Source organism: Callorhinus ursinus, unplaced genomic scaffold (assembly GCF_003265705.2).
Source record: "Callorhinus ursinus isolate GAN/ISIS: 27379988/994484 unplaced genomic scaffold, GSC_fseal_2.0 scaffold3, whole genome shotgun sequence".
NCBI lineage: Eukaryota > Metazoa > Chordata > Mammalia > Carnivora > Otariidae > Callorhinus > Callorhinus ursinus.
In genome coordinates this window covers 54,786,461-54,808,973 of record NW_027397065.1, presented here as the reverse complement: position 1 = coordinate 54,808,973, position 22,513 = coordinate 54,786,461, and the positions used below count along the sequence as shown (strand labels likewise).

General features: G+C 41.9%; 1 protein-coding gene across 1 annotated transcript in view; it reads left to right on the top strand.

The window, feature by feature from the left end:
* Positions 1 to 381: 381 nt before the first annotated feature.
* Positions 382 to 22,513, top strand: part of ITGA2 (integrin subunit alpha 2) — a 105,719-nt gene continuing 83,587 nt past the window's right edge. The window contains exon 1 of the mRNA XM_025867296.2: positions 382 to 539. Within this exon, the coding sequence (XP_025723081.1) occupies positions 482 to 539 (58 nt within the window). The 5' untranslated portion in view covers positions 382 to 481. The remainder of the gene's footprint in view (positions 540 to 22,513) is intronic.

Genomic DNA, 22,513 nt, shown 5'->3' with positions numbered 1-22,513 from the left:
AGGGCTGCAGAAGGGCCAAGGTTCTCCAGGGGACCGGGGTCTCTTGCGGGCGGGCGGCAGGCCGGCCGTCAGGGGCGGGGTAGTGACAGGCCGGCTCCCGCCCGTCGGACGTGCCCGGCCAGTCCAGTGCAGGGCAGGAAAAGCGCCAGGCTCGCGGACCCCAGCCCCGCGGCCTCCGGGTTCCCCCGGGCGGGGGCCGGAACCGCGCGGGGGAGTTAAGGTGCGGTTTCCAGGGGTGTGGTTGAGCGCAGGTGCCCGCGGGGCCGCAGGGACTGGGCTCGGCGGGGCGGGGCCGGGGCAGATCCGGTGTTTGCCGTGGCCGAGGGGCGGGCCGGGGCGGGCCGGGGCGGGCCTTGGCGTCCCAGGAGCTGCCAGGCAACTTTTCCCTGCCCTCACCCCGGCGGGCGAGAGAGGCTCTCGGGACAGCTTCTGGAGTCCCTCCGCAATCCGAGAGCAGCTACCGTGTCCCCGCAGGCTCAGGATGCGGCCAGGACGGACAGGGGGCGCGCCGTTGCGGCTGGTGTTAGTGCTTAGTCAAGGTAAGCGAGGAGTTCGCTCTCCATCAGCTGCCGGAGGGACCTGCGCGGGTAACTGGGGCAGGAGGGAGGAGTTTTGCGGGATGAGGGGGCAGGCAGCGCGCCTCTCAGCTCGGATTCCACGTGGACCCAGGCTCCCAGCCATCCAGAGCCGGAGAGAGAGAGACTCCCCATTCCCTCTCTCCCTCCCCATGGTGTCCCCATAAGGCGTGTCTCACCCTGTCTGTGAAGCACCCTTCAAAGTCAGCTCCTGCGCGTTTTGGTTTTAGACACACGCGCACGCACACACATGCAGAGAGGGAGTGGAGACTAAGGGGTGTCCTGAAGATGGAGAGTCCTGCAGCCCAGCTTAGACAGCAGGTGCCGCCCGGGACGCACACCAGAGGGTTCTTCGGGTCCCGGGAATCCGGTTCTGGGAGGCCGCCTGCACCACCTCAGCGCCATACCCGGTGGCTTTGCAGGAGCCTGGGAGCCCGAAATGCCTGTTTTTCAACCCAAGGGTGTGAATTATGCTTCCATTTCTTCAGGCTGCAGCACGGATGTTTCTAACCATAGAGGACATAGAAAAACCTAGTGCCTGTTAAATACTTGGCAGAAGGGAATTCTTCCTTCCCTTCTGCCTTCCTCTAATTGTTGTAACGTTTCTGTTCAACTTAATATAAACTTAGGCCAGAAAAAGTTCTTTTTACTTTCTTGATCTTAGCTGCTGCCAGTAAGAGAATTAACTAAAGCGGTAGCTCCAGCTGCAGGGCGGTTAGAGTGAGGCCCACCCATCGCCTTCTGCACTAAGTTGTGCGACCCTCATCCAGACCTTTGCCAGAGCCTACTGTGTGCTTACTGTAAGAACTTTGGTTTACTGGGGGGGGGGGGGCACATTTATATTTTGTAGTTTGAACAGCTATCAAAAAAAAATGGTCTCTGATTTTCAAGTGTTTTTACAAAGAATATAAATATTTCCTAATATATATAAATATTTCTTATCCTCCTTTGAGGCATTTAGCCAGGTTATTCTTTATTATGCAAGAAACCTAATCCAGATAACCCTGTAGCATTTTCTTCCAGTCTGAGATAACAGAGAAATGGCACCACTATCCCCAACCCCAGCAGAAACTAGGCATCATTAGGTTTTCTGTCCCACACTTTGTGTGGTGCTTCGTGGATATTCGGTGCTGGTACCCAAAGAGTGTTTTGAGGGACCATCAACCCTAATCTAGGGGTTTCAGATAAAGTTGGATTCACGTTGAAAATCAGTCCCTGGAACACCACGACCTTCCCAAGAACTAATAGACATTTAAATCCAAGGTTTACATCTCTCTTTAATTACTCATTATTAACAGAAACTATGGAAACATAACATCATTTTCTTATCTTTGAAGTGTTGAGGCTTGTTTTTTAAAGAGCAGTGAGAAATACTTTAGTGGAATGTGTTGCTGCAAGGCATGAAGTCAGGTATAGAGGTTTTTAACCTGGAGGTAGTTAATAAGGACAAATCAGTGCAAGCAAGCAGAGGTGATTTAAAATGACATCTGTAAAAATGACTTTTTAATATTTATTCCTTCCTTCTGTTCCAGTTATTTGCATACTCAAGAAACAAATTTTCTCTCAATTCAGGATGATCATAATCAAGCTTGGTCATTTATGATATCAATCCAGGTTCCCAGGGAAGCAGCATCACTTTCTGATATCATGAACATCCCAAATTAACATGAATAATTAAATCTCTCGGTCAGTGATAGCTGAAGTTTTTTGGCATTACCCTACGTATGTAAAATTTCTGAGTATTCATCATTACTATACACACATATAGGTATTTATAAATTATATACAAGTACAACTGTGTAATAGAAATATTACAAATATAAATACCCAAAATGAGAATGTAAAAAGCATGTGTGTATGTATGTGTGTTTATACATCTCACATCCTGTCCAGCATACATGCCAACCACTGTGGAAACTTAAAACCCTCAAATCTCATTTTAACATTTAGAGTCAAATTGACTTTCTGTAAACCTTCTCATGGGTGTTTAAGAGAAAACAGTGCTCAAAGTCCAGTTTCCTATTTATCACCTTGCATTGATCACTCCTTGGTTTAAGTGCTTACAGTCATTGAAATGGTAACTGGCAGATGAAGGATGGAAGAGAAAGGCCATAGGGGGCCTAGATCATTCATAATCTAAATGATAGGTCTATAGCGGAAAGGAAAATGTAATTTCAGAGTGCACAGTGACACTTATATTCTCCAGTGTGCTGCCAGACCACAGATAATCCTGATCTTCCCTCCCTGCCCCAGAGTTCCCCCTCTTTACCGAATACTTTCAAATCCTCTCCCTCACTCTCTTTCACGAGCTCATCTGTTTAGCCCAGTCCTTGGTGTTTCGACTTCCATCTGGGATCATTGTCTTCATTCTCCCAGTTCTCTCTGGGCCAGTTCCCCACTCAAGTCAGAATCCCCAGCCAGACTCCTCTTCTGGTTCCAGATCAGTTTTTCCATCCGCTACCATCTCCACCCAGATGTCAAATAAGCATGGGCTCAGTGCGTCCTCAACTGAAGTCAAAACACCTGCCCTCCAGAATTCTCTCCTGTCTTGTCCACTGTTGGTTATGGGGCAGCAGCATTCACATGCAAACATGAAAACCAGAAATCTTCTCCCTTGTTTCAACTTTACAGCCTATCTCCAAGTTCTGTCCATCTTCCCCACTTTATGCAACTTCTGCCACCACCCAGTTCAGGCCCTTTCTTTCTTTGTGTCTGGACAACTGGAAACTGGTTTTCCTGGTTTTCTCTCTTATCCCTCTGACCCATTCTACTCATGGTCACCAGCATTATCTTTCTAAACACTTATTTGTATCCAATCAACCCCTTGCTTCAAAAGTTTGGTGGCTCCCCATCTCTTGTCGGAGTGAAGTCCAGATTTCTTGGCCTGGCCTAAAAAGTCCTTCGCCATCTGGCTGCAGGCTGTCCTGCCTATTCTGGCTTTTTCTCTGCTACAGTCCTCATGCACACACATCAACACAAGTACACATACTGCACATGGGCACAGGAATGATACACATGCCCCAAAGCCGTAGAGATACACCAATACACACCCTTCTGTGTTCTGACTGCACTTGATCAGACCATATTTAGTGTTATTTTCCAGACTATTCCCTTTGCCTTCACTGCCTTGATGCTTTTTCCCTTTTCCTCTTATCCCTTTGCAACTAACTCACCATTGTCCCAAGACAACTCCAAGCAAGATTATAAAGTAGGGAAGTTTTTCTTTTATGACTAAAAGGGAAGTTTGAGGTCATCTCTCATTTCTGGGACTGACCCTAAACTGCCTCCACCTCTTAGCCTCAGCACCTCCACGGCCATAAACCACCGTCTTATAAAGTAACTCCCCACCCCATGGCTCTCCAGCTACACCTGCCCAACCACGACTACGCTTTGCTCTCTTTAAGTCCTGGTTCCTGAGCCTCTGTTTGATTTAAATTCAGGCACTGGGGCTCAGGATCGGTATTTAAAAACAATTATTCAAACATTTCTGACGTACAGCCAGATTTGAAAGTTAATTGCTTAAATATTAGGGCTGTATCTCGTCTTTCCTAACAAATTAAAATTCCAGTATTGCCTGTACCACCTTGTTATGAGATGACCTCCAAGACAGGTAGGTTTCAACACCAAGAGTCAGTGAATGCGTCAGTTCAAATGAATTCCCTCTATAGTGGGTGATGACTATTCCTGTCTAAATGTGCTAATGGCCATGGGCCTATTAAAAGGGAGAAGCCTGTGAATGTAAAGAGACGAGCTTCCAATGATGGAATTTTAGACATTTAGCCAAATAAAGGCACAAATTCAAGTCAGCATATCAAAAATAAAGTATTTCAGGAAGAATGGGGAAAATATCAGGGACCAAAATTATCATCCTGATGTCATGTGCATGTTCCCACTTAAGTCAAAAGCTTTGGTTTGGACTATCAGCCTTGCTTAGCTTGGGATGTTACTGAAAGATTCAGTGCAGCATAAAAGAGAAGGAACCACAGAAGGCTGTCATTCTAATTGGCAAGTCAAAGATAGGAGGGGTTTTGTGGGTTTTTTGTGTTTTTTTTTTCATTTGTTATGGTGACTAATGATTTACCTGAACACACAGAAGAATGTCTCTCTAAAAAGAAGAATCTTAATGCCGTAAATCCTGAAACAAGAGATTCTGTATGTGAAAGTGATTCCTATGATGCCCCTTCAGATGATCCATAGGTGGCTTGTTCATCTGACTGTAGTGAATTCCATAAAACTGGCATTTGAACATATTCTTATGCAGTAACTGTTTCATGGAAGGCAATGTGCTAGGCTCAGCCATAGGGAACTTGAAACATGGTCCAAAGAGTTTACAGTCTATTTGGAAACAAGTCCAAACATGAGGGAAGGACATTGTCTCAGCCCCTGGAAGGTACCTAACCAATTTCGGCCCCTGCCCTCCTCCTTTCTGACAGAAGTACGGTGACTGCCTCCTACTCGGAGCAGCTGAGAGTGGGGGGCCCCGAGGGGCTTGCACTGGGCCATTCCTGGTTGTCCCATGCTTCTCTCCAGTGTCTGATTTAGACATGGGCATGTGATGGCACTGGGATATGGAGGGAGGTATGCTTGGAGACTTTTGGGAAAGACTTTTTCATTCTTAAGAGAGATACTGGTTAAGAAACATACTTCCAGGTCTAAAGGTGAAGCTTGGGACAGCGGTAGCATCTTACAGCCATGATATCAGCTAGCTTGAGGGTAAAGCCAGTACACTGGCCCAGGGGAAAGAGAGAAAGCAGACCCTTTATATGGCCTTTGAGTTTTTGAACTGTTAAAATTTAGAGCCATCTCTTTGTGCCTAAAAAAATGTAATTTAAAACTTGGTTATGTTGTTTTCATCATATTGTGTTGTTGTCTGTGCTTATAACAGAGATATCTAACGTATATTTCTGTGACATAATAGATATCATTTGGTTATATATAATTAATTGCTAAATAATATAGGACGGAGAGTACCATAGCCGGGAATGGGACCAAGTCTCCTAGTTCCTGGATCACATGGTTTAGATGCTTGAATAGGAAAGGAGAAGGTCATTATGTCCAGAACACACTGCAAGGTATTCACAGAGGGTGAAAGGGTGAGAGTTAGTAGGCACCGGACCCTAAATGGCCTTGTAAACTGTGGTAAGGAGCATGGATTTTTGAGGACAATGGGAAGGTTTTGAAGAGCCTTAGCAGGGGAGTGACATGATCAGATTGGCCCTTTGGGTAGATAGATCACTCTGGAGGCAAGGAAGATGGTGGATTGAATGGAGGTCAGACTGAAGGCACCAAAAGCACTTAGGAAAAACTGGTTCTGGTCTTGTTTTTAGCTTAGTACACAATTGGGGGATGATGGTGCAAAATTCAGTAGCAGTAGAGAAAGATCACAGGGGACAGATTTGAAATGTAGTTAGGGAGAGTGGACAGGATTTGCTGAAGGATTTACTATGGTGGCAGCAAGTGAGGGAGAAGATAAGACTGAGGCCTAGGTTTTGGCTGTAGAGAGCTCAGTGAGCTGCTGCTCAGATGGGGAAGGGAAGGAGAAAAGGCAACTTAGATGAAAAAGATAATCAGTTCACCTTGACGGGTTGTTTGAGACATCCGGGTGCACATGTCTAGCAGGTAGATCGTTACATATACAGCAGTATTAGAAGCAGGAGAGAGAACAACAGGGGGTAGAGATTTGGGAGCCAGAGGCAACTAGAGTCATTGAGGACATGGTGTTGGTGAGTCAGGCAGAGACCAGAAGACAGCTTTGGCCACAACAGGAGGGATTACCTGATGGAGTCAGATGAGGAAGAGGAGGAGCCAGGGAGAGAGGAGCAGTGGGAGTAGTAAGCAGAAAGAAGGCTGCAGGAAGTAGGGGGCCACACAAATATCTTGAGAGGGAAGAGTTGGTCGGCAGGATCAGCTTCTTCACAGAAGTCAAACATGTCGGACACCCTTGACGAGGGCAGTCTCCATGGGGCGAAAAGCTGAAGCCAGAGGGGCATGGGCTGAGGAGTCAGTGCACTGTGAGGAAATGCAGGCAGCCTCCGGAAGTTAGGCACTAAAAGAGGAGAGGGAGTGGCAGAGGGACAGTTCGGGAGAGACTTGCATGAACAAACCAACAAACATGGGAGAGACTTGCATAAAAATGATTATAATGAGGTTTTTGGGGTTTTTTTTTTTACTTCTATTACTTACGTTATTGCATGGTCTACTTGTGAATTTTGAGAACTGCATTGAGGCATCTGTATATGTGGCAGGAGTCCCTAGCCGGGGAGAGACTGGGGGAAAGGACCAGTGCTGACATCCAATGCAAAGGGGTCGTCAGAGGGAAAGGGGGAGCAGAATTGTAGGACCACAACAGCAGCAGCTCTGGCAACAGCTTCGAAGCCACAGATGCCCATTTGAAGGAAGGCAGAGTGGGTTCTGGGGTCTGACATGGAGAAGACATGAACTGATGAGACAGAGGCGAAGTTGATGACTTTGAGGGGTGCAGAGGGAGACAGCCCAGACGTGGGAATTGGCAGCCCCCACCCTCCAGGGTGGCTGCTTGGACTGATGAGGGAGCCCTCGTATCTATTTCTGTTTCAGAGCAGACTTACCATGCTAAAATAGCTGTAATTAATAAGCTTTGCATGGTTTTTAGGGTGCATAATATATAACAGTGTTCAAACTCTGGTTGCAGAATTAGTATCTGTGCTTTCGTCAGATTTCTGAAGAAACAAAGAAGTTTTTTTAGAGTTATAGATAGGTTTCTCCAGTTAAGCTTTTAGTTCTTTATTTCTATCCAGTATAATAAATATCCTCAAAGTCATCTTTTCAGAAATCATAGTCCCATAGAACACAGAGAATTAGAGCTGGCTTTGAAAGGTTCTGTTAGTAAGATATTAAAGCCTTTTATTCTGTGTAACTCAGCGGTGTCTTCAAAGTGTTTTAAAACGTTTTCATTTAATCATACAAATTAGAAAAGAAATTAATGCCGATTCTTAATTTTGTTAAAGTTATCATTAGTTCAAAGTACTTATAGTCAAATATTTTTTCCAGTCTGTGCCTGCTGACTCTTGTACATATAAATCACATTAACTAACCAGTACAAACTTGAACTGCATATTTTGCTAATGTTTTCAGGGCCACAGAATATTGGGACTGTTAATGGTTTTCAAATATATTGTTCTTCCTTTGAAAGAGTTGTCTGCTCTGTTGTCCAAACAGTTCACCGCAACTGTGCAATTTTGTTGGTGAAAATTTCCGCATTATTATTCTATGTTCTGAAAGAGTAACTGCAGTTCTTCCTTTCAGGAGTTTAAAGTGACTAGAGACAGTTTTTACCACAGAAGCCATACATAACTCCTGATCATTGAAAAGCTTTCTGTATAAAAATGAGGTGAATGTTTAAACAAAGCCGTGGAAATAAAGGAGTGATGGACACTGTATTGTCAGCATAAGAGATTATTTCATTGTGTTTTGAAAAGCCTGAGCAAAGCTCTTGCGCCCATGGATGCCTTGAACATTGACAGTTGTCATTCCCTCTCATTCATTTGAAGGTGGCCTTTGTTTGTCTTTGTGCACGCCTGATCTCATTCCCATGGATACCGTGTAGAAATGCAGACTGAATACAAGCTGGCTTCTGGTCAGCTCAGTCAGATAACTCTATTCCAAATTGTTGACCAGTTACCTTCAGGTCCTTACCAAATAGCTTCATGGATGCTTGTTAGAATATGGACACTGAATCTTTGGGCTTCTATAACCTTTCCAAAGCCATATTCCAAATGCTAGTGTATAAACAGATCTCTCAGAACAATTGACTTAGTTTTTCCATGTACTTATTAACATTGTTGAGGGGGAAAAAAAAGAATAACTTAGCCTTGGAAATTGGGATACTTCCATGTGATCTTTATTTACTTTTCAGCATAAAAACGTAATAGCTTGAATAAAAAAGCCTTAATAAAAAATTTGAAAGATGATTAAATAAATAATTTATGTAAAGGTCATAGTGTCTTAGTCCATTTGGATTTCTAGAACAAATACCACAGACTGGGTGGCTTTCATGATTCTAGAGGCTGGAAGTCCAGCATCGAGGCACCAGGTTGGTAACGTTTCTGGCAAGAGGCCTCCCCTTGTTCGAAGCTGGTGGAAGGGGCTGGAGTCTCTCTGGAGCCTCTTTTATAAGGCACCAATCCCATTCATGAGGGTGAAGCCTAAGCACCTCTCAAAGGCCCCACTCCCTAACACCATCATCTTTGGGGGTTAGGATTTCAACATATGAAGTTAGGGTGGGGAAGGGGGACACAAGCATTCAGACCATAGCACATAGTAATTAAGAAACCCCTTTATCATCACAGTATTTAATTTTTGCCCCGAAATTATCAGACATCATTTTATCATTACTTTTTGGTTATGGTCTAAGTGAGATATGGCCTTAACCCTTTTTAAGAGTTCAATCCTCACAGTCTCTCACCTTTGTCTGTGTTCTCTCTTTGTGAAATACTCTCTATCCCCCAACCCATCTTCTGCACATCATTTATGTGTCAGTGGCATTGAGGCTCATGCGCCCCAGGAAACCTTCCCAACCCCAATTCAGTTTGGGTGTTCCCCGCATGTTCATAGCACTTGTCACTTTCTATTTCAAAAATCCATTTACTCAGCTCTCACCCCCATTGATCGCAAATTCTAAGGGCCCATGTCCTTTTCACTTGGGCCCAGCTGAATTTTGTTGAGTGAGTGATGACAATCTGAGACGTGTGTGGCAACTCCTGTCATACAGGGAGGAAAGGTGCGCTTTCTGAACGAAGGCCGAGTGGAAAACTTCCTAGTTCTTTCCAATTAGAATATGCAAAAAAGCCTCTACGTGCAGATTTATCTGAATTGGCTAAAATATTTCTTTCATCGATCTTTTTCTTTCTTCACTTCTTTGGCAGAGTTTGTTTACTTTTAAAATGTCTCTTCTTGGCCTTGCAATGTCCACCTGGGCTAGCTCTGTTGACAAGTTAACAAGATGAATCAAAGCGTGAGCACGGTCAGACTTCCTTTTGTCCCCAAAGTGCTGTCTCTCCCTACTCTCTTCTTGTAAAGCAGCACCCATAATTTAGCTTCAGTGGACTCTCTCTTCCACTGAATGCCTTCTTTAAAATCACCCTCGATCCTATTTACCCCAGTATTCCCAAGACCTGGCATATAGTAAGTGCTCAAAAAAATGATTGGTTAAAAAAAAATTTTTTTAAAGATTTTATTTATTTATTTGACAGAGAGACACAGCGAGAGTGGGAACACAAGCAGGGGGAGTGGGAGAGGGAGAAGCAGGCTCCCGCCAAGCAGGGAGCCCGATGCGGGGCTCGATCCCAGGACCCTGGGACCATGACCTGAGCCGAAGGCAGACACTTAATGACTGAGCCACCCAGGCATCTCGATTGGTAAAAAAAATTTTTTTTAAATAAACCTAAAACTAGGGACATCCGGGTGGCTCAGTCAGTTAATTGTCTGCCTTTGGCTCAGGTCATGATCCCAGGGTCTTGGGATCGAGTCCCGTGTCAGGCTCCTTGCTCAGCGGGGAGCCTGCTTCTCCCTCTGCCTGCCACTCCCCCTGCTTGTGCTCTCTCTCTCTCTCTCTGACAAATAAATAAATAAAATTTTTAAAAAATACAAAAATAAACACAAAACTAGAATTCAGATAACTGTGAGGTACATAAGTCCATTGAAATATTAAACTTGATTACTAGTTTCAGAATATTAAAGCTGAATGTTTTAATATCCTTATAGAAAAATGACACATACAAAAATAGTCATCTCAACAGAAAAAGTATTTGTATTTCTCTCTTTTGACATTTATAAGTGTGAAAGTAACTTTTTATAGATACACTTACCATATATATGGAAATGATCGGTAAAAAATATACTTTTTTTCACTTGATATCTTTTGTACATTTCTACACGGGCTTCATATTTACAGCTTTGCATTAATGCATCCTGCCATATCATGGCTAACTATTGTTTCATTGTTGGATATTTAGGTTGTTTCCTGTGGGCTTTTTCCCCTATTGTAAATAATGTGGCTATAAATATCATTGTGCAAGAAGCTTTTTCTTTCCTTTTTCCTTTTGGACAGTTTCCAGAGGGGGCATTACTGGGTCAAAGATTATTTGTATTTTTTAGCTCTTGTTGTGGAGTGAACAGTGTAGGCCTCAATAATGTGTGGATTTACAAATTTCACCAACATTAGGTTTTAGTTCACCTTTTGTAGTTTCTTTTTAACTTTTTTTAGTTTGGTAGATGTAAAGTGATGCTTCATTCTTTATAGTCATTAGGGTGTACCTTTTAAGTTACAAGGTAAAAATGCCTGTCTTTTGAAAAATATGTGTAGATTAGGGTATTCTAGAATTTAGGCCTAGAACAACATCAAGAGATCATCTAGTAAATGCCTCAGTTTAATAATAATCAGTTTTTGAAATGACTGAAGCCCAAGACTCCAGCCTGCAGTGTGCTGTCCATCATTTCAAAATGCTCTTCAGAATTTCTTCTGAAAATCTCTTTGACAACCCCCCACCCTTGGTGACCTATTTCCCATAGGCTGATTATAATCTATTTCACTTAGGGAGTGGCAGACCTCTAATTAAGATTTCCATGCTTCCATGGGTCAGACCCATTTAGGGGGAAAGAGAGGACATTCTGTTTGCCAGAGCACTTGACTTCAAGCAACCAAATTTGGAGATTGTTCTGGTTAGCTTTTGCCATGTAAGCCCTCACCCTAAAACTTAGTGGCTTAAAATGACAACCATCATTTGTTATCTCTCATGGTTTCTTGAGTAGGACTTTGGGAATAGCTTGGCTGGGCAGTTCTGGCCTGAGGTTTCTCATGTGGTTACTGTCAGAGGGCGGGCAGCTCTCTCTTTGTGTGGCCCCATCAGGGGCCTTGCCCTCATGGCACCCCCTGATAGCTTGACTTCCTGCAGGATGACTCAGGGATCCAAAGGCTTGTGGGTTCCCTCCCCCGCGAAACTGGCAGAAACTGCATGGCCTTTTCTAACATAGACTCAGAAATCATGCAACTGCCTCTATTCATCAAAGCAATCATAAAGTCTTGTCTAGATTCTGAGGAAGGAGACTTATTCTCTTGATGGGAAGAGTGTCAAGTAATTCCCAGACAGATTTTAAAACCACCACAGTAACTTAATCAACTTAATGGTGCTTACAAGACAGTTCATTGTTTACATCAGAGTTGCTCAACATGGGCATTATTGACATTGGGGCCAGATAATTCCTGAAGGGCAGGTGGGGGTGGGTGGAGGGGCTGTCCTGTGCACTGTAGGATGTTGAGCAGCATCACTGGGCTTCACCCACTAGATGCTAGTAGCCACCAGCCCCCAAGTGTGACAACCAAAAATAGGTCCAGACATTACAAAATGCCCCCAAGGAACAAAATTCTCCCAGCTGAGAACCACTACACTAAACAAATATGTACAGATGTACCTCAGAGATAATGGGGCTTCAGTTCTAGACCCCCACAATAAAGCAAATATTGCAATAAAGTGAATTTTTTTTGTTTTCCAGTGTATACAAAAGTTATGTTTAGACTATACTGTCATCTCTTAAGTGTGTGATAACATTATGTCCCCAAAAAGTACATGCCTTAATTTTAAAATACTTTATTGCTAAAAAGTGCTCATCATCATCTGAGCTTTCAGCAAGTCGTAATCACTGATCACAGATCACCATAACAAATATAATAATAGTGGAAAAGTTTAAAATATTGCAAGAATTACCAAAATATGACACAGAGACATGAAGTGAGCAAATGCTGTTGGAAAAAATGTAACCAATAGACTTGCTAGACACAGGGTTGCCACAGTCCTTCCATCGGAAAAACCGCAACCTAAAGCTCAATAAAGTGAAGTGCAGTACAACAAAGTGTGCCCGTATTAGGCACATTTAATGTTCGTGGCCTTGTGGCAAGAACTCCAGCACTGAAGAGTAAACTAAATGCCATTTTTCCCAGTGACTTTGCATATCACAGGCGAACTATTCCCTACATTTCTGGGTCAATGGGAGGATTAAAGGAGATTACGAACAGCAAAGTGCTTTGCAAACTGGAAAAGCATATATGATGCTATTTTTTAAAGGTCCATATACTTGGTATTCATCTATTTTTATCATCATTCATTTATTGAAGAGATCTGTTTAAGGAACTTTATGTAGGCCTATCCGATAGCAGCTGTGTCAGACCCTGGGGGAATTGTGGAGGATTCAAGGCAGCCCCTCAGGAGCTCTGCTTTTCAATTCTAACATCACCTGTGGAGGTAAAGGGTAGCACCTAGGTCCTTACTGAATTTAAATATAACACTGAAAACAGCCTTTTAAGGAAAAATTGCATTTTTCTTAATGAAATCAGAAAAATGTTAGGCTGCTGTAGTCCAAAACAGTTGTAAAGGTCATCTTATGCTTTTGGATTTTGCACAACTTTTTTTTTTTTTTCAAGCACCGTAGCTATAAGCCAGCCATCACAGAGCTTAAATCTGTATACGGTATATGGTCATTTCTAGAGAGCCTATAATTTCCAAGTTTACTTGCTTTGTGTTTTTTTTAGGGGCAGGAGAGGGCTTTCTACATTATTTCTGCATTTTTGTCCTTTTAGCATGAAGACAATGCTATTGAAAATGAGTTCCTGTGGTTGTGTATGTGTTCAAATGATCTAATGTGACCTATGACCATTTGTCATTGTCATAAATATTCTAAATAATAATTAGCTACACTTTAGAGTTTGAAGTCTGTTTCCAAAGTTTAAAGTCAGGATCTGAGTAGCCCCACTTCCTGATTGTGCGACTTCCTGAAGGATCCACCAACTGATGGCTTTTGTGGTATACTCAGGGTATGCCTCAGCAAAATGCAGTAATGTGTCATCCTCCTACCTGATATACACCAGTTCTCAAAAACTTAAGTGGAAATTCATTTAGAATATGCTTTTCATGGTAGAGGTGAAGGTGGGATCACAAATTGGTATGTCTTTATAAATTTCACAAAAATCGTGCTATCCTTGGTAACATATAATGATATTAATAGTGAACAAAACAAAACAAACAAAATCAGCTGTCTTTACAACCCACTTGCTAGGCACTGGGTTGAGAGTTTTAAATGTGTTGTCTGATCACGATGAGGTAGATTTGTGTGTCATATCTATTTCACAGGTGAAAAAGTGGTGGCTTATTTAGGATGAGGAACTTGCCCAAGATCACAGAGCTATTCAAACCCTAAGCTCTTAGGCACTATGAGATACTGTTGGTCTTGCCCAGTATGTGGATTTTTCAGTTAAAAAAAAATCCTTATACTTCTAGCACTGGCATACTTCTGCTACCCCATCACCCCCCAAATAGTCCATCTTCTTTTTAGGGTTCACCTATAGCTAGATAAATGAAACAAAGTTAAATGTTCTCTAAAATTCTAAATAGAAAATAAAATCTGTCTGTATATTTGTCTGTACATATGTCTGTACGTCTATGTCTGTATGTCTAGGTATATATACATATTTACTAATCTACCTTTTCATCCATCTATCTGTGTATCTTCTCAGTAGCCTGCATTCAAGCATCTTCCTTTGAACCAGTCCAGAACTCATATTTATTAACTAAGCTGGTCTTTATTGATCTCCCATTATATGTTATTGTTAGATATTGATCTCCCCTTATATGTGATTGTTAGATAGAAGGTGAAACAATCAGCAGTTTGTCAATTCAGTTGATTATGATTGATCCATAACCATGGACTGGGCACTCTTCTGAATACTGGGGAATACAGCAGTAAACAACATAGGCAGATTCCCTACTGTTAGGGACAAAAACAGATTTACCATAAAACAAGAGAAGCTTAAGTTTCAGGGACCCTCACTCTGCAGGCCCCTTCCCAAGTGTTCACACAGCCTGACCTGAGAAAGTTGAGGTCACTGTCTCTTTTGTGCCCTAACATATTTCAACAAAGATGTCAACAACAAAGTGGTTGAGAAATGTCACCAATTCAAAGATTTTCTGGATTAATCCCTGTAAAGAAAACTTGAGGGAACTTAAAATATTATAGCTCCTGTATGATATTGGAAAACAGTCCTAAACATTCCCATGACATTACAAATAGGAATTATAAAATGAAAGGAACTTCTCTTAACTATAAATAATAAACATTTTTTAAGATTCAACTTAGCATGCCTGAGCACCTGAGTGGTGCAGTTGGTTGAGCATCCTACTCTTGGTTTGGGCTCAGGTCGTGATCTTGGGGTTATGGGATCAAGCCCTGAGTCAGGCTCTGTGCTCAGTGTAGAGTCTGCTTAAGACTCTCTCTCCCTCTGCCCCTTCCCACCCACCCTTCTAAAAAACAAATAAATAAATCTTTTTTAAAAAAGTTTCAACTTACCATGCCAAAACATATTGAATACTTTTTAGAAAATATGATTTCATAAATTGTCAAGTGGAGAGGTGATTAAAAGATATGGAGGCCAAAAACTGTAGGAAAAGGTATTACAGAAGTATGTTAGGCAATCAGTAAAATATATATTGTTTTTTCAGATTTTTCAGCTTTGAAAAATATGTAACTTGCTAGGATTGCTTTTCTCATCCTAATTAAGTATTTAATACCTGAATTTTGTTTCATAATTTTGTAATTTTTTTTCCTTAGAGTCACTCTGCCCCAAATCGTAGAAGTTTCAATTCCAACAAAACTCAGATCTCCCTGTACAGATTCTAATGAGGGAGGCAGACAAATAAAAGAGATAGATGTATAACATGTGAGGTGGTAGTGATGCATTATTCAAAACACAGCGGAATAAGGGGGATAGAGAATACCCGGCAGGGGCTGGGAAACGGGCAGGTATCATTTTACGGGGGCTTAGGTATTAGTTATCTATGACAACATAACAAATTACCGCACAGGCAGTGACTTAAAATAATATACGTTTATTATCTTACAATTTCTGTGGGTCAGGAATTTGGGCCTGGCTTCACTGGAGTCCTCTGCATCAGGGTATCTCTTAAAACTGCACTCACGATGTGGGCCAGGGCTGGGGCCTCATCTGAATGCTCCGCTGAGGAAGGATCCACTTCTGCTCACTTTGATTATTGGCAGAATTAATTTTCTCCAGGGCTGTTGGACTGAGGGCCTCCATTCCTCTCTGGCTCCCACTGGAGGCTGCCCTGAGTTTCCTTTCCCTGTGCATCTCTTTGCTTCATCAAAGACAAAGAAAGTATCTGCTAGCAAGACAGAAGTTACCGTCTTATGTAATATAATCACAGAAGTGATCTATCCTAGACTTCAATTCTATGTTTTGAATCTTCAATTCTATTGGTTTAAAGTCACAGGGGAGAGGGTCACACAAAGGCATGAATAGCAGCAGATATGGATCATTGGGAGCCCCCTGACCGCCACAGGTGGTGAGGAAAGACAGCTCTGATAGATTGGTGTTTGACGCAAACAGAAGGGCAGTGAGAGTGAAGGTGACGCTTTCTGGGGAAAGAATATTCCATGCCGAGGGACTGAATGCAAAAGGCCGGTGGTCAGAGTGTATTTAAGGAAGAGCCAGAGTCCAGCTGAGTGGGCTGAGGGGATAGGGCAGGAGGTGAGATCAGACAGGGGAGGGAATGATGACACAGTTCTCCAGGAAGAACTCACACACAAGAACAGTGGAGTAACATTTTAAGGCAGTACACCACCACAAGAGATGCAAATGGCAAGTATCAAGGGAGTTAGAAGAAGGGTGTATGCAGGCTTGAATGGTAGGGGAAGACCAGAACCCAAGTTTATAGAGAAGTGGCCTGTGAACAGAGATTTAATGGAGGAAATATTCACTTCAGTTATGCGTGTTGTTTCCATACATTGCCTCAGGATATGTGAGGCATATCTTGTTACTGAGCAGGTTATTCAGCAGGCATTGACTTGCTAAATGCACAAAAATGCTATTCTGTGAGAGAGAGAATGAGAGAGAGAGAGAGAGAAGGAGAATTTCTCCTTTTACACAGAAGGAATTTAGAAATAAACTGTGAAAATAGGAAGCGGATTGATGAGTGGGTATTCCCAAGTCCTCTTGGCCACTAGGAGACAGTGAGACTGCCAGATGACATCTTTATGAAAAAAAGAGAATCTATTGAGTTATCAGGAGGCACTAAGTCATAATAAATAAATTTAAGGAGAATTTTGAAGATGTTCATCGCCTGCAAGATCAAAAAATGTGTAAGGACCTCAAAATCATCAAACTACATGCCACAGTAGTCTAAGACTTGATACAGTTACTTTGTCAGGAAAAAAACTTGGATTTTTTTTTTCCACACAAAATATGAACTTTAGAGTGGAACTAGTATATATCTCTCCTGTATTTATATATGCACATATATGGATTGACAGAATTATCTTTGAAACTCAGAATAATACTTTGAAAATTTCTGATATAACCTGATTTCTCCCTGTCTTAGTCTGCTGGGGCTACCATTAACAGAGTATCATAGACTGGGTGGCTTTAACAACAGAAATTTATTTTCTCACAGTTCTGGAGACTGCTCATCCAAGACCAAGGGGCCATCAGGGTTGGTTTGTGGTGAGACCTCTCCTTCTGGCTTGTGGACTGCTGCCTTCTTGTTGTGTCCTCACACGGCCTTACCTCAGTGATCACATGGGGAGAGAACGCTCTGGTACTTTTCCTCTTCTTATATGGACACTAGACTTAATCAGATTAGGGTCCTACCCTTACGACCTCTTTTAACCTTAATTACCTCCTTAAAGGCCCTAGCTTTAAATATAGTCACATTAGGACTTGGGGTTTCAACAGAGGAATTTGGGGGATGCAATTCATCCATAACACCCCTGTAGCCTCAATAATACATGAATAGATTTACCTCTGGCCATGGAAGTGATGCACATATTTCTTTAATATGAACACAGAGTAATTGTTAAATAAATGATACATGCATACACTGTTTTTTTGTTTTTTGTTTTTTAAGGTAGACACGGGTGCCTGGGTGGCTCAGTCGGTTAAGCATCTGCCTTCAGCTCAGGTCATGATCTCAGGGTCCTGGGATTGAGACTCCCGCTCAGCAAGGAGCCTGCTTCTCTCTCTCCCTCTGCAGCTCCCCCTGCTGGTGTTCTCTTGCTCGCTCGCTCTCTTTCTCTCTCTCTCTCTGTGTCAAATAAATAAGTCTTTTTAAAAATTTAAAAAAAAATAAAGGTAGACACAAACCATGAGGCAGGGAATTATTACCCAAATGTAGATCGGAGTCTCTCCATTTCTTAAAATTGAGATAAGACTCCTTCAAATTCCTATTCCACCCTTATAGGAAAATACAATGTTATTCCAAGAGTTCTCTGAACTCCCAGGAGGTATCCATTTTCATTGTCATTCAACCTCCAACTTCCTGACTGTGGAATTTTTGTTCTCCACTCTGTCAGGTCTAGGATTTGATTGCGTCCTAGGTACAAGTTAATACATTAGCCTGTTACCGTTTCATTGATGCTGACAGATGACACGATATTTCTGAGTCAGAGACAAAGGACTTTCTTATCGCACAACAAGCAGCATGCACACGAGCATATTTACATCAGGAACCATTTTGCTTCTCCATGAAGTCTCATGGTAACTAGGTAAAGGGGTCCAAATGGACGCCTGCATCCACACTAGGCTGCATTACAAGACAGGAACCTACTATTTTACAGCAAGAAGTCAACAAGCCTATTCTTTGTCCCGGAGGGAGATCTTACCTCATCCATCAAGGCTGCTCACTGTAAACACGACCCTGAGAAATGGCCGAGGTAAACAGCAGTCAGGATCTTAATATTCTTGGCATACTCATTGTATGAAGTTGAATGGTGCCCCCCAAAAGATATGTCTACATCCTTGCCCCCAAAATCTGGGTATATTACCTTATTTGGATAGAGGGTCTTTGAAGATTGCCTTGTGGAGACCGTTGGTAGAAACAGGAATGTTGAAGCTGCTTCTGGTGAAGTTCTCAAGAAGGAAATGAGGAACATGCTATTGGAAACAGGAGGGAAGGTAATCCTTGTTATTTCGTGGCAGAAAACTTGGGCTAATTGTGTCCTGCAGTTGTGTGGAAAACAGAGCTTTCAAGCAATGAACGTAGATGTTTGGCTGAGGAGATTTCCCAGCAAAATGTTGAAGGTGCAGCCCCGCTTTTTCCTAACTGAATGTAGTAAGATGCAAGACGAAGGAGATAAATTGAGAAAGAAACTGTTCAACAAAACAGAACAACATAATGATATGAGAGACTCTCAGCCTACCCAGATTACAAAAATAAAAGCTAATATTAGGAGACTCATTGTTAAGAAAATGTTGCTCTGAAGAAAAGGCCAGAGGTGTGGTTGGAAAATTTTGCAGAACAGATTAGGCATGTGATCCATGGATCCTCTCAACCATTTCGGCAGAGGCCAGGGATAGAGATGGAGTTATCCAAAGAAGGTCTGTGGAGAGCTGTCTTGTGTAATGGCCTAGATCCCCATGGTGTACACAGGAGACCTACAAGCTTTTAGGAATGTCATTTCAGCAGAAATCCTGCCCCCTAGTACTGAAGCAGAGGCCAGTAGAGCTGTTGTGGACCCAGGGGACAGAGCCTTGAGCGGCAGAGGATTATTCTCGGGCCTTGAAGCCTAATGGAATTTGACCTGCTAGGTTAAACTTTCTTGGTACCTGTGACCCATCATTCCTTCTAATTTCTCCCTTTTGAAATGGAAATGTCTGTCACATCCTTGTCCTACCACTATATTTTAGAAGCAGACAACACGGTTTTTCAAGGTTCATAGACCCACAGATGGAGAGAAATTTTGCTCTAGGACAGACCACACCTGGAGTCTCCCCTGTCCCTGATTTAGATGAGAGTGTTTCTCCTGGACCCTTAAGCCCAGTTTTCCTGGGAACCGTTGCTGTCCCCTAAGAGTGTTCCCCTGTGTCTTGGTGACTTCTACACCTTCCTGCTGCCCCCACAATGCCTGACTCACTGCTCTGTGCCCCTGCACCTGCCAACCCTCTGCAGCTTCTGGGGAGGACCAGTTTATAGATCTACATCTACATCTATATCTAACTATATAATGATTAATTTAGATTTTTTTTATTGAGATGTAATTGACATATAACATATTACTTTTAGGTGTACAACATAATGATTCTATATAAGTATGTATTGTGAAATTGTCTCCACAATAAGTCTAGTTCATATCCATCACCACACATAATTACAAAGTTTTTTCTTACGATGGGAACTTTCAAGATTTACTTTCTTAGCAACTGTCAAATATACAATACAGTGTTTTTAACTGTACTCACCATGCTGTACATTACGTCTCCATGACTTAGTTATTTTATCACTGGAAGAATTCTTATGTTTTTGTTTACTAGTTAACAGAGATATTTCCCCCGTGAAATGCAGCATACATTTGCAGGAATAGGCCAAAGTGCAAACTGAGTGCCCTGGTTAAAAACACCACACTCTTCCCAAATCTGCCTCTTGCTTTTGGCCTTGACTCTCTTCTCTTAACATGAACTTCCTCCCTTATATCTCTTTGGACCTTTTTGCAAATGAAGCCTTTCCATGCAAAGCCTGCCCCACCAGCCTGTCAACATATGTAGACATGTTTAAATTTTGCATTGACCACACAAATTAGACCCTCCTTCTGCCATCTTTTACTACAAATATGTATCATTAATCTCTTACAAGGATATTTTGGAAGTCAATAAACTTCTGCCAAATTTTTGTTGTTGAATATAGAATGACCTGTTTTGTTTTATACATTTATTTCTGCTCTGGTTTTTGAAATATTTTTTTTTTCCTATCTGAGCTCCACTACATTTTGAGAACAAAACTGGGTTAACTAATGTGATCACCAAACATATATTTCTCTTTTGAATTATCTTATAACTTAAAATTTGGTTCCAGAATAAAGCGGGAGAACTAACTGCATATTTGCTGAAGCCAATTCTTAAATTTTAAGGCTCCCCAAACACTTATTTCAGAGATGAGCAGGAATTCTCAGGGCAAGCGGTTCTCAAAAAAAATTTTAATGAATGGAAGATAAACGAATTCTGCATTAATCAGGGTGGTTTTTCTATCTGATTTGCCTATGGATATGAAAATGGCAACAAGCCAGGTTATAATCAACGAGGATTGTGGACATAGAGGAAATGAGTTAGACTTCCAGGGGATACAGTGCTTATATTTGCAGTAAATTTTACTGAGATTCTCTAGAGTACTTGGACTTCATTACTGTCAACAAATGCACAACAAAGTCACCCTTGTTAAATATGTTGAGTTTGCGGCACTATTACTGCACTCACAAGCATTCACATAAGGACAAGGAGGTAAGATTTACACTTTGGGTAATGATGTGTCCCTGGCAGGGTAAAGCTCAAGTCACCTTGAAACTCACAGCATCTAACATAGAATTGGAAATGTATAAATTAATGAAACAATCTATGACTTTCTGTGCCAATTTTTTGTCCCATACTCTTCTCTTTCACATCTCTTTTTTTAATTAAAAACATTTTTGTTTAAATTCAATTAACATATAATGTATTATTGGTTTCAGAGGTACAGGCCTGTGATTCATCAGTCTTATATAATACCCAGTGCTCATTCCATCACGTGCCCTCCTTAATGCCCATCACCCAGTTACCCCATCCCCCCACCCACCTCCCCTCCAGCAACCCTCAGTTTGGAGTCTCTTATGGTTTGTCTCTCTCTCTGGTTTTGTCTTATTTTATTTTTCCTCTCTTCCTCTATGATCCTCTGGGTTTTTTCTTATATTCCACATATCTGAGATCATATAATTGTCTTTCTCTGATTGATTTATTTTACTTAGCATAATACCCTCTAGTTCCATCCATGTCATTGCAAATGGCAAGATTTCACTTTTGATGGCTGCATAATATTCGTGTGTGTGTGTGTTTGTGTGTGTGTGTGTGTGTGTGTGTGTATGTGTGTACTGCATCTTCTTTATCCATTCATCTGTCAATGGACATCTGGGCTCTTTCCATAGTTTGGCTATTGTGGACATTGCTGCTATAAACATTAGGGTGCAGGTGCCCCTTCGGATCACTACATTTGTATCTTTGGGGTAAATACCCAGTAATGCAATTGCGGGGTTGTAGAGTTATATGTTGGTGGGAATGCAAGCTGGTGCAGCCACTCTGGAAAACAGAATGGAGGTTCCTCAAAAAGTTGAAAATAGAGCTGCTCTTTCACATCTCTATACGGCTGAGCAGGGTGTTCCTTGTGCCTGGAATGACCTTTGCCTTCCTCTTTATGTCGTGAATTTCAGCTCATCCTCCAAGGTCCAGATTAATTGCCACCTCTTCCATGAAACCTTCAAACTTAGATTTACCCTTCTCTCAACTTTTGGTTTAGGGTTCTTTGTAGTTCTCTGAAATTTAATACTCTTCCCATTACGATGTAATTATTTATTTTTTACTCAAATTACCAGAAGGAAACTCAAAGACAACAGGGATCTTGTCTGTTTTGTTCATTGTTATATCCCCAGGGACTAGAAAATGCCTGGCACAAAGGAGCTAGATAAATATGTTTTGAATGATCCATTTATTAGTGGGTTCAGACATATGGGCATGGTTGTGGGGGAAGGGAACACGATGAAACAAATATGGTTGTTATTTTCCATACTATCCAGTAAAGTTATAAGAACAGATATAGAAACATATTTCTATACACAATTGGACTGTAAAGAAGGAATAGACATTGAATTAGAATACATACATTCAATTTACATAAGCTAGGGGAGGCTGGGTGGCTCAGATGGTTAAGCATCTGCCTTTGGCTCAGGTCATGATCTCCAGGTCCTGGGATCGAGTCCCGCATCGGGCCCCCTGCTCAGTGGGAAGCCTGCTTCTCCCTCTCCCACTCCCCCTGCTTGTGCTCTCTCTGTCTCTTTCCCTCTCAAATGAATAAATAAAATCTTTAAATAAATGAATAAATAAA